General features: G+C 36.7%; 1 protein-coding gene across 1 annotated transcript in view; it reads left to right on the forward strand.

Moving 5' to 3' along the window:
* Positions 1-11,761, forward strand: part of HMA1 (heavy metal atpase 1) — a 234,860-nt gene extending 223,099 nt beyond the window's left edge. Inside the window, exon 13 of the mRNA XM_089820565.1 lies at positions 11,131-11,761. Within this exon, the coding sequence (XP_089676691.1) occupies positions 11,131-11,310 (180 nt within the window). The 3' untranslated portion in view covers positions 11,311-11,761. The remainder of the gene's footprint in view (positions 1-11,130) is intronic.
* The last annotated feature ends 1,864 nt before the right edge of the window (positions 11,762-13,625 follow it).

Raw genomic sequence — 13,625 nt, forward strand, 5'->3', positions numbered from 1 at the left:
ATAGGACCCAAAGCCAAATATGTGTCAAGCTTATGAATCCAAGCTCGAGCTGTAACTCTCCTAGTACCATCAAAGTGCTCCAATGTCATCTTATTGGTAACTTGTTGTAACTCAGTCTGTTGAGATTATTGTCTCTTATGTGACGACCTTGTTGTGCGAGTCAAGAACCAATCAAAATTCAAATGATCTTTAACAGCTTGTGGTAAAGCATCCCACTTCGTAAAGTGTGCCAATGTGTCATCAACAAAAGGAGTGGCCTTAGACTCAATACTAACCACATCCACCTCATATCTCAAAAATGCAGGCCTTTGCAGCCTATCTTGAGTGCTAGTATGTATGTTAGCTCTATCAACTAATCCACTACGATCCTCAACTCGAACCCGATTTGCATCTCTATACCTAACACCATCCCGAGTTCTATCCTCAACTTGGGATCGATGAGAACCAATAGAAACATCTCAAGCTCTCTCCCTCCTCCATCCTCGAGGAAGTGCTATCTCCAGCAGAGTATTAGACAACTATTGCAGTACATCTGTCATATGCTGTTGCCCAGCTGCAATATTTCTAAATGCCTGTAGGGCATCTCTATCAACCTCAACATCTATGGGTCGTAGTCCAGTGCCACTAGAACCACCCGGACTACCAATTAGACCAAACTGAATCTTAGGCTCTCCTTCTCTAGGAGGAGAATTATGTCCTCTTCACAATTCCCTCTTGCAAATGTGAATTCGATCTCCACAACAATTCTAACAGTTGCCGACTCCAATTTGCAAACCTTACTTCCACTCACAGCTTAGAGTTGGTCTTCTACGTGAGAATTAATAAAGTGCAGGCCCAGTTGGCTTCACAATAGTCGTCTATCTCAAACGCTAGACTGAGAAAGACATAGGAGTTCCTTGATAATGCCATCCTTTCTCACAATGAAATCTGTTCTTGCTATCAGTCAGGTCTACTAGCTATCAACAATTCGCAAATCTTCTAGTATTAATTTCGTCCAACAAAACCAATGCAGAATCTCAGCAATGCGTCAATCTTCACTATTAGAATCTCCACTCTACAGTAGGCACAGTTGGAGAATTTGATAATTGTTTACCTCAACACAATTATCCAGAAGATCTTAGTAATTCTTGAAACTCTTGGCCAGATAATATGACCAAGAAAATGTTTTATTCCAGATTGTTCTCCCTAGCCATAGAAAATATAATAGGAGAATGTTGGCCAATTGTATACTTAAACACAATTGCCAAGAACTACTTAGACTTACCCTTATACTTCAGCAGGGGCATACAATTCAAAAATCAAGAAAAAGCCACAAAGGCACAAAAGTAAATATATATTCAAGTGTGTCTTTCCCAATGAAATGAGCTCTCATTTATAAGCTTTCGTTGGCCAAAGTTTCTTTAAAAATCCACTTTAGAATTGTGGAAGTTTCCCAAAAGAACTCAACACTAGAAACTTTCCAACTCGCTTTTTAGAAATATCTCTTAAAGTCATTATTATAATAATATAAACATTATTATAATAATGCAACTCAATGATTAATAAATAAATAAGAGCTCATGCAATTATTAACTTGATTAACTGCAGGTGACGACCAACTACCCAACCACCCATCGTATTGCCAAAAATAGAAATTGCCAATAATAAACTTACTAAAAATAGTAAGTCCACAACTAAGACTCCCAAAACACCCTGTCAGCTCACGAAGGTCGCTATGATGAGCTAACTCCATCAACTGAGTAAACCTGCCAAAAATGGGGACATTACCATAAATATGAGTTGTACTTCCAATTTTATGTTCTTCTATTGATCAAAGTATTTGGGCTAAATATGCTCTATATAGGTACCTAGCACTATTTCTTTTCCCCTCAAAGACTGCATTTTGGAGGCCATAACCTTTGATTTCCTTCTCTGAATTGAACATTCTTGCCCATTCTATTTTTAAGAGCTTTCACTTAGCAAGCAATAGTCCATACTCTCAAATTTGGATATATTTAACATTATTGTGGGCTACCAATGTTTGTAATGTTCCCATTTTAGCTCACCATGGTTTGTGATTTGGTTAAGCTTATCATTGGCCCTCTTAGGTTAATTCAGATGGCTAGATGGTCTTAATTGGCAAAACAGGGGCCAATTCCCATTCCCGAGGACAAGAGTGTTTAGGATTGTTGTTTGTTTGGTTTAGTTCAGCACACTTAACTTACTATTTATAGTAAGTGTCTATTTCAAGAAAGTTGGGATTTCTAATTATAGTTGAGCACTTGGACAAGCTTTGTTGCAGTGTGGAGCTCTAACACCTCTGGCTTGAGCAATTATTTAGGTATAGATTTGCAAAATTACTATCTATGGTAAGGCACTTGGATATTTAGCAACTGTAGTGGCTATCTAAATCCCTAGCTGACTTTTTGGAGGAGATTCAATAGCATGGCCTTGTATGATTTAATCTAAGCTACTAGTTAGAGTTTGGGGGCAAGTAAGGGAAGGCAAACCCGATATGTGTGTGCGTGAATACTTTTAGGGGTTTGGGTGTGTGTGTGTGTACCCAAAAAAAAGAGACATGCAAAATTGTAAAATTAAATCATTTCATAGTATGATACTTGGTCATTGCAATTGCCAAATACTAAATACTTGAACATTGAAGTTTTGAATATTGAATTACTAATTGGAAATTAGATTACTCAATACTCAATATCCAATACCCGTAAGAGTACACATTTCTCATTTGTGTGTGAATACTTTTAAGGGTTTGGGTGTTGTTGGGTTGATATTTAGCAACCGACAGTTTTGGGTAAAATCCAGTCACAAAATAGGATGACCAACCACAACGTGTGAGATAGAGTGTCTCCTACCTTAAAGGGAAGGCTCCCCCTTCTCACTGTTCCTTGGATCAACTCAAGGTAAGCAAGAAATCGAGAGATTTTGTAAAAGGGGTGTTACCAATATTCTTTCCTCTTATCTTTCAGGAAAGATTCCACTTACCTGTGTAGCAAATAATGGGCAAGATGAAACCTCAAACTACACTTCTATCTAAAGTTTTAAATTGTGATACCGATAAACCAATACTAACTCAAAGGCTAGCGGAAAGTGTACCGATTTGGCTCTAAGTCTGGTCATACTTCTATATGATAAAGCTTTATTAATGGGGCACAAAGACTTCTAAAAGTAAAGATATCTTAACTATTTTGTGAAATTAAAAAGAAATATAAGTTACAGACAAAGCTTCTAGCTATATATTTCCACAATTGCTCCTAGTCAAAGCTTCGGCTCCAATTGCTTCTTAACTCTTTTTATATTCAATTATCAAGAACACACGATAACATGAATCAAAGATAACGTATGTGAATTACAGACAAAGCTTCTAATTCACACAAGTAACAATCTCACTCCATCAAAGTAAGTCTTAATTGCTCCTTTTTATTTACTTTTCTCTCAAAATAGTGCTACACAAACAAAGTTCTGCTTGTACAATTTCTCCAGAGCTCTCTTGCATACAATTTAAGATAAAAGATTATTTTACAATGAGGGGGGCACTCCTATATTTAGGCACAGGAGTTAAGAAAAAGATGGAAAAAAAAGTGGGAGCAACTCAACCAATTTTGACCTAGTCTAACTAAAAGAGAAATTATTGGGTTACATGCAATTGAACATGCAACTCGAATTACATCTTTTCATGTACATGCAACTCACTTTACATGTAATTACATCTTTTCATGCAATGCATCCTCTTAGACCTATAAACAGAAATAAAAACAAAAATAACAATCTCAAAGATTGTTTTTCATTGCCTTGAACTTGATGATGACATCACGCACCGTAGGAGGATCAACAATCTCCATTGTTTTCGATATGGCTTCTATCCTCACTACATCTGTATATGCTGATTGTACAACCTTGGAATTTGTTGCCAAAGATTCTAACAAGTGCTTTGTTGAGGATTTATACATGACAAACTTGTTCATTGTGTGAGAACCAAAGTTTTCATTATCTAAATCAGCATTGATCCTAATTGTGTTTTCTGAAGTTGTCCTTTCAACTGCCATCAGATTACTACTTTCGTCAAGAACTTAACATCCCATTTGTTCCAAATCACAAGTAACACATGTTTTTACTGCTTGGCAATCTCCAAGGGTTATCTATAACTTTGTAATCAGCTTCCTTAATGTTTCTTCTTTGTAGCCCATAAGTCCTTGAAATCTGAAGAACATTTCACATGACAGAAGAATGTCACATGAGACCAAGGCATCTAGATCAAATTTTGCAATTTTATCCCAATCATTGAGGATTTCCTTCAAACCATCTGCTTCTCGAGTAAAAGAAGAAATCAAGTTTTGCTCCATTTCATTCATCTTTTTGACATGCCTAAGAACTACAAATGTTTCTGTGATGGCTCAAACTCCTTCAGGGACAATTTCTCCTATCCAAGTCTTGGCAGCTTCAATCATCTTTCTTTCCTTGGATGTCTGAGACATAATAACAACACTTTGAGAAGATTGTTGCTGAATTACTACATTTAGACGAGAAACCTCCTGTTTGAGTTGATTTTTCTTCTCTCATAATTCATGATTGCTTTTCAATACATTAGCTAATGCATGTTGAGCATCTTTTAAACAACTCAAACGTGACTGCTTCCCAATTTCGACCTTAGTGAACTTGTAATCAGAACAAGTTCGTTCTTCAACAGGCTTGTCCACTAGTGGCTCAACAACTTCTACAAACTTAGTTTTATCCAAACCAACTAAGATCCTTGAAACAATCTTATCTTTCAAAGATTTGGACTTAGTTTTCTTGACAGAGAGATTATCTGGAGGTACAACCACTTTTATTTTCTTCATTGTGATCTTGCTCAACCATGCAGTCAAGCTGAAACTTTCATCTGTGGAAGTAGGTAAAGTGGAGACCATTCGCATTGATCCAGATCGTATCTCCATCGTGACTGAACAGGATTCAGTTTGCATAGCTGAATTCAGAGGAGCATGATGAGATGATTCCGTCATGAAAAGCTCAAAACCCGTTAAGGGTGTATCAAGTTGGGAAAGTTGACCATTTGTAAGAGTTGGAAAATCCTCAAACACGCTTCCCAAATGCTCATATTGTTCATTTTCCAAGATGAGAGGAGCGATAGGAGAAATAGGAAGAGCCATTGTATTGACTTCCAAAATTGGAATAGAAGGTGTGAAAACAGTGGAGAATGAATGCACATAATCATCTACTTCATCTAGAAAAGATGCTTCATGCATAGATGGTGCATGAGTTTGTGCAGGCCTTGGGGAAGATATGATCATGACTTCCCCTTCTTCCTCCTCATCTTCTTCATCTGATTCTATCTCCAATTCCTCCTTTGATTCTTGAATTGGTTCAAAAATCTGAGATGATTTAGATCCTTTTCCACCATTTAACTTGAATTTGAGGGAATTCTTCACATCAGAAGAAGCACCATCTTTCCCTGTAATTTTTAGTTGTGACTTCCTTCCAAGAGGGCCAAAACTTCCACAATCGAAACCTATTTAGGATTAACCCTTTTTAGGCCCTTAATTTTCAGCCACTTGTTGGTGTTGGCCAAAATGGATTGAAATCTGTCTAGGATAGATGTACCCTCTTTTTGCTGCCATTGAATGGGAAAATGACACTTTTTATCGAAACCAACCTAATGAAATTCCAGATCAAGGATGTTGTGGTCATCTTCAATTTTGAAATTTGAGGGGATCTCTAGCATTTTAAGATCAATTATCTATTGCAAAGTTAATTTGCAGTAGTCCATCATTATATCCTACTCAGTTCTCATATCAATCTAGACATCCTCAATGTGATGAACATGTGTAAAAGCCCTCTTGATTTGAGAATGTATTTCTCGATAATCAAAGACGAATTTGGCTTTGAACTTCTTCAAAGTAATTAACTGCAATTCTGCTTCCATATTTTTTGCTTTATGCACAGAATTGATTGAATAATTGCCAATTGCCAAAGGTTTGGTAGAAGTGATACCCAAACCAAGTCTATGCAAAGTATGTTGATCACACTGCATTTCCATGAGTTGTCTGGCTAACTCCATCAAGATGATTCTATCAGTAGCATACCTAGGTAAGGTATACAACTCTCCTTTATAAGCACCCAACTCTCAAGTATGTAAAAGTTGGAAACTGGATAAAGATATAACTATATTGATTTACCTTTTCCCAGGCTTCATTTGATACCCTCTTGATGGACAATTGTCTATCGTACAAGTACCAGAAATGCCCAAAGAAAGCATCTTGGACTCTTCTGTAATGGAATTTACTATTAGCCAGAGTGATCTGATCATAGTAATCCCAAACCGGAATCTGAAGATGATCTCCTTTAGTTGAAAGACCAAAGAAAGATCCCATGGCTGTAGCAAGGTAGACAAGGTAGGAGTTCATGTAAAAAGGCGCCGAAGTCCCAATGTTGAGCAACTACTGGTAGAGTGCAGTGCTAATCAACTCTCCCCAAAAGACATGTTCTTTGTTTTCCATGATTTGGAAGATGAATTTGTGCATCCATGGCTCAAAATCAGTGGAATCTGTAAGACTGCAAACTCTGCTGAGAAGAATGATAAGGTCTTTGTATTCTTGCTTGAAGTTAGATTTGTGAACAATCTTTGGCCATCTTGAGAAGTTGTTTCTTTTATTATCTAACCAATATTGATTAACGTGCTTCTGATAATCACCTTTCTTCTCATTCCAACTTTCCAAAGATGATTCTTTGGTCAGATCTGCACACTTTGCATTATGTGGTACCTTGAAGATTTGTTCAATAACCTCTGGATCAAGACTAATGATAACCTTGCCATCAGCATCCTTGATTGTTTTCGATTTCGGGCTGAAACGTCTCGCACATCCAAGAATGAAATCAAGTTCCATGGCAGCCATAGGAAATGCAAATACCAAATGAATGTGACTTCTCTTGATGCGCTTCATCTCATGGCCAACAGGAGTTTCTACTCTCCACAGAAAATCAGCCATGTCCACATGATCGATCTTTGTATCTAGTACATTGTCAAGAATAGATGCGATTGATGATGGAGTTGCATGAGCCAACTCTTTAACAAATTGATATTTTATCTTGGCTTTGGATTTTGATGTGAGGGCATCTCTTGCGCTTGTGCTGCAAGACAAAAATCTCAAAACATAAACACATCATCAAAAGAAATCGCCATACAAGTTGATTCTTGATCAGCAACAAAGGTTTGAATATGGATTGGAAACTTAGTAGGTCTGATGAAATGATCTCAAAAGAGAAATCATATACATATGCAGTGAATGGAGATGAAAAGTGAATGGAAATGGAATGTGGAATGAAGTGTTATGAAGGAGGAAAATGGAAGATGGAAATGGATATGTGTGAAGGTGGAACACATGAGAATGTGTGTGAATGAAGATTGCTGATTTTCAAATGTGACAAGGGTTTTCAAGACGTAATTGAATGAAAAATGGATAACATGTAAGTGCAATATGTAATAAGGGATGGAAAGTGAGATGAGATGTGAATGCGGATGGAGGACAGATGAGATGTGAAGCATGGAAAGATATAGAAAGTGGGAAAACATGTATTTGCTTATGGAGGCATGAGTGCAAATGGAGAAATGAAAATGGAAAATGGAAGAGGTGAAATGAACTTTATAGTCACCTTAGTGGAAAAGTGAAGTCAAAGTACATGGGAAAACATGCAAATGACATTTTTTGACTTTTCAAAAAGTGACTCCAAGTCAAAAATGGGTTTTGGAGATGCAATTACATGTAAAGCTTTTCATGTAATTGTGTTGTGTGAGTGTATACTAAAAAATGAGATGAGGGAAAATGGAAGTGGAAAATGAGATTACATGCATGTGCGGATGGTGAATGAGATGTAAAACATGTAATCAAATTTGACAGATGAGATGCGAAGTGTTATGCTATGGAAAGATGGAAATGGAAAGTGATGATGCTCTCGCATGAAATGGAAGATGGAGTGAAGTGAAACATAACCAAGTTCTTGGGAAAAAACTTGTAACTTATCCAAAATGGAGAAAAACTGGAAAGCAAGCACACAACACAAAAACTTCAAAAGAAAAATGTACCTTTGGCAAATGACTCAAGCATGTCAACAAGCAAAGTACTTCAATATGCCATTTTGAATTTGGAGTTTGGGGAAAAACCAAAAACATGAAAATGAACCATTTCTTCATTTTTAATGGAAAAATACACTTTCCATGGCATCAATTTCAACAACTGGCATCAATTTCAATACAATGGCAATTGTTAGTATATTGCAGCGATCCTAAAAATCAACACCAATCATGCTCTAGGTTAGATCAAATCGAAGGGGAAACTGAAAGCCGTGACTTGAGCAAGACCAAAGGACTAAAAACCAACAAACATACACTCAAAAGCAATGAAAAGGATGATGAAGGCCTAAAAAATCAAGCACAAGCTCGACATAAAGAAAATTCAAAAGGACTTGATGAAAGCTTTTAGTAAAAGAATTTGATATACGAATTGGAGTTGATTGATCGATCAACATTAAGCAATTGAATAACAAATTCGGCTTAGAGAGATGCGAAACTAGTTTGAAAAAGTTTCATACTGTTACTTGCATTTTGTGGTGACAAAATGCAGGGCAATAGGTGTGTGTACCCAAAAAAAAGAGACATGCAAAATTGTAAAATTAAATCATTTCATAGTATGATACTTGGTCATTGCAATTGCCAAATACTAAATACTTGAACATTGAAGTTTTTAATATCGAATTACTAATCAGAAATTAGATTACTCAAGTGGTAACTTTAGTTCAGTGGTAACTTTCAAGTTCTGAGTCTTAGAGATGAGTTTGAGCAACTTTGGCTTGCTAGGTAGTCAAGTCAGCTAGGGATACAAGTGAGAACTAGTTCAAGCTACTCAAGGATGCAGAGTTGGAGTGAAGAGATTTATGATGAAATGAATTAGAATCCTTGACAAATCCTTTTTCCAATATCAAATTTATCTTGGAAAGTCGAGAAGAGCTGTGGAAGATAACATTGATGGAGGCCTGTTGATTCCTGATATTTGTGTTGGTCAAGAATTTTTTAGAATCTCCCAGAATCGAAAATCTCCAGTATAACTCCTATGAGTCTGAAACCATTTTCCAACATCCTGACAATATTTAAACATAACATAAAGTAGAAGAAAAGAGTCTTATATTTTAAATAAAAATTTCTGCCCTTAAGCACCTTGGCACACCCATAGTGTTGGTGCACACCTTGTGTGCCCCTGCAGACGCTCCCAAACCTGGTGTGAACTTGAACCTGGTTCAAGGCTGCAGGGTGTGAACGTGGCAACTAAAGGATTCAATTATTAATAAAGTTCATTAATAATTTGTTGTAAAAATTATTATAAATTTATGAAGTAAATGGGGCCAATTCTTCATTAAAGTGCATCAATTGATTAAATTAATTAGGTGCAATTGCAAAGGAGATTATAAATTGATATTATAAAGGCAATCCATTGCTATTTAATGAGTCACTAAAGTGACTTGTTTGAGAAGCCTTACGGTCGAACTTTATTGGGGATATATATAAATTCTCCTCAAGAAATCAATTTCATTATGCTATGATTGATTTTCTCTTGTTTCTTGGAGATTTTAGGAATTGGATATGAGACAAGGGTTTCTGCTCTTCATCAGCATTGGAGGGCATAACTTCTTTAGTATTTAAGCACTTTGAAATGGTGAAAGACCCATTGAAATTGTGCGATCAGTGATGGCTACACACAGGAGCCATAAGTGTGCTTCATCTGCATAATTTAGGAAGTGTTTTGAATCAGTTAAAGAATAATTTGCAGAGATCTTGCAAGGGCATCGAGTAATGATAAGATCACAGCTCTTCATGATAGTTTGTGTGTAATATCAAGGCATCTGTACATTTTTCTCAGACCCATGTGAGCCCCTATACACAAATTTGGACTTCTTGGTCAAATCAACCAGTGTTAATGCCCCTACATCATTCAATATTGGGCATCTAGCTGTCTGTGATTGCTGTAATAAGAGAAAAGGATTTTGGCTTAATTTTTTTCAGATTTATACTAGCAGTGTTTGTATTGTGATTTTTGATAAATGGAATAAGTAATCTCTGTTGGTGAATTGACAGTGTTTTGGATTTGGTTTTCATGTATTGACATTTTCAAAAACTCATAAAAAGCCTAAAACTTCTAAATGCAAAAAGATACAAAACATTGCAAAAAGACATCAAAATTGGTCAATTGCCAGACTGATTAGAAGTTGAGCCAGCAAGGCTTCTCACAATCTTGTCCTTGAAAATCTACTGCTACTCTGTAAGACAATGAACACTCCATAATTTGACAGGATTAGTAGAAACATTTTTGATATGAAGATAACAGAAAATAGCTTTGAAGGTCTGGTTGATCTTCACCTTCTTTGGTGTTTCTGGCGTTTCTTGCATCATAAACCTAAACAAGTTTTATTCGTCCTGCAAAGGCTGTCAAACCCTTGTTTGTGGTCTTCAGCTGGTGGTCAAAAGATTACATTAGCAGCCGACTCTGCTGAGTTTTGTCACCTTTTTAGATCAAATACTTAAGTTTGTCTCTATTTTCCAACTTTTCTTCAAGAAACTGATTCATCCCTTGGAGCTTTTCTTTTCCATGAATATTGATATCATGAACCCTGTTTACATCTGGTTTAGATAGTCTTGGGATCTCACTTTCAAGCTGTTATCTAGTATTAAGTAAAATTTGGAGATTTATGTAGGGGTTTAGCAATGGCTAGTTGAGATTTTTCTTCTTGGATTTCTTTTAAGATGTAAATTGCTAAATAAGTTAATACTAAAGGTAGTGCTTCTTAATGATATATGTCTTTATAAGCTAATCAGAATATGTAATTTTTCTCAAGCAAACGTAATTAGGTATTTCTAAAATTCGATTCCTAAGATCAGTTTTTCTTACTAGAATTTCTCTTTACTATTCATTTTTCTTTGACTCTCTTCTTAGAGGATTGAAGTCATGCTTATGCCATCTAATGGGTGTACTTGCATTGAAAAATATAGTAACCAAAAAGCTTTTAATTGATTGCACGCAAGTTAAATTTGATGTTTCTAAATATGGCGCACAAATAGGTTCTGATTGATTCATCTTTTTTTTTCCTCTCCAGGTTTTGTTGCATGAGGGTGGAACACTACTTGTGTGTGCCAATTCTGTCCGTGCATTGCGTAATCCTTCTTGGTCATGGACCCATGACTTAAGAAGACTGGCAAATGATTTTATTGCATCGCTTACAAATAAATTGAACAGATTGACCTCTTCCAGCAATTTTCAAGCAGCATCATCATAGCCCACTATGTAGGCTTTGGCTTTGTATTTATTAGTTGTATTGTCATCCATGTCAAGGTCACAGAGGAATTGGAACATTAATTGTTCCAGTCGCTTCTATTAAGTGGGACTTATAGCAATGAATCTTCTTTTTCCTCATCATAATGGTGACCCTTTTCTGCATTAACGAACATATTCTTTTATTGTGGTTGGCTCCTTTCCTTGTAGAAATAATTTGCAAGAAAAAAGCTAGTTGTGTAATGAGAAGGTTGTAAAATCTGGAATTAGTATGTAGAGGTTTAAAAACCATGTTAAGTGCTAACGTGGATGATTAAGAACTACAGAAGTGTTGATCATAACGTCTTTGATACTACCAGACACATATGTTATAGCAACCACAGAACATGTAAAAATTCTACACAGATATAAGTGATAAGATTATATGCAAAAGCTTTATTCCTTTTCTAACTTAATGAGACCATCAATCCATGGAAAAAATTATAGCGAGTTCACTAAAAAACATTAAATATCTTGTGAATATATGCAACAACTCCACGAAGAATGAAAAGGCACTTCAGTTGTAACTGAACAATTATCTTTACTCTTGATAAGGTTGTTTTGGAAATTGTACATGATGAGCTTTTTGGTATATCTATGGGTAATGCAGAACCAGAACCCATGTATTCAAACATGCTTTTGTGAGTTATGGCAGTAGTGTTATGTTTCAGAGAAAAGTGAGTCACTATCCTAGCCTTGATGGCTAAGATGTAGGTGGCATACCCAAATAGAGGAAGAATATAATAAATGCTACAGGGTTTAGTGTATAAAACGTTAAATCTGCATTAAAACCTGACATTTTCTGCATCCCATCTGCTATCTTGGTCCTCAGTGCAAGAAAACTTCTTTTAGATGTATTACCATTGAATTTATGTGGGATTCCTATTTGATTTATTCCGAACCTTGTACTATCATCATGCTCATTATGATAAAATAGAAGATAAGGGCTCCATGTTAGGGAGCAACGACGATAAACGAATCCCAAATGATTTCTAAGCCGATAGGCGTACTCCTGAGGAAAGCTTTGGTCGGATTCGGACTTCCCGGAAGCCTTGCGCCGGGAAAAGACTGCCGGAAAAAGTGGACAACGGGAAATGTTTACGGCGAACAGCAGTCCCGCACAATTAGTTTCAGACGGGCTGCGAAGTCCTTCGGACATGATAATCACCGGGAACCATCATTCAGATCCATTGTGCTCCAAATTGTTTCTCAAAACCTGAAAAATTTCCCAAATTTTCCTGGTTAGTTCAGCTCTAGCGATCAACAATGGAGTCAAAAGCCAAGGCCGGAAAGGGAGGAATAAGGGCGGAGCGAAGAAGAACAGCGTCTCCAAATTGCTCAATGCTGGCCTTCAAATTTTTGTGGCGACAGTAGCCAGATATCTAAAAAAGAGCAGATATGCTAAGAGGGATGGATTTGGTGCCCCTTTTTACATTGCCGCTGTAATGGAGTACTTGGCGGCAGAAGTCCTTGAGCTCGCTGGAAATGCAGCAGAGATAACAAGAAGAATTGGATTTTTCATATCCTTCTCGCTGTCTGAAATGATGAAGAACTGGGGAAATTGCTTGGCAGACCATTGCTCATGGCGATGTTCTGCCAAACTTTCATCAGGTACTTTTTGGCTTGCTTGACCATTCACAGTTTTCCTGATTTTCATTTGTGTTCTACCTGGAATTTTCAGTCTCGTTAAGTTGAATCTATACATCTTTTAAACGACGCGATTTTTTAAAAAGAAAAGCCTGATGGCTTCCGATGCTCTGAGCCATTGCATGATATGATATGATATGATAGATTTTAATGACGTTCACGAGACTAAAGTAGTCTATGGGACCCATGCAATCACCCTCCCGAGTCAGGAGCGGAACTCGTCAGTTGTAAAGTTTTGGATAACTTGTCTCTCCTTCTCTGAAGTTTGGTAATCAAATCCGCTGCTCTCTTCACTTGATCTTCCTTGAATAAATAGTTGAAGTCCTTGTTTTGCAATATTTTTGTATAACTAGATCTGATGTCATTGTAAGCCAGGTAGTCCTTGACAAAGTGCTGCTCTGTCTCAACTATTCCCATATTACAAAATAAACATGTTCTGTCTGCCCACTCTTCCTTTAGAACTTGCCACCGACCAGTTTCACATCGCAGCTGATGTGAACTAGTTCTAAGTTGTGCCATCAATATTTTTGCTTTCCAATTAATAGGTGCTCTTATATAGGCCTTTTCATCATGACTATAAGTGGGATTAAATTCTTTAATGTAATAGGATTTTTTCCGCCCTATGCGTCTTGT

Source organism: Cupressus sempervirens, chromosome 3, assembly GCF_028749045.1.
Source record: "Cupressus sempervirens isolate cs-2001-9-10 chromosome 3, ASM2874904v1, whole genome shotgun sequence".
Classification (NCBI taxonomy): domain Eukaryota; kingdom Viridiplantae; phylum Streptophyta; class Pinopsida; order Cupressales; family Cupressaceae; genus Cupressus; species Cupressus sempervirens.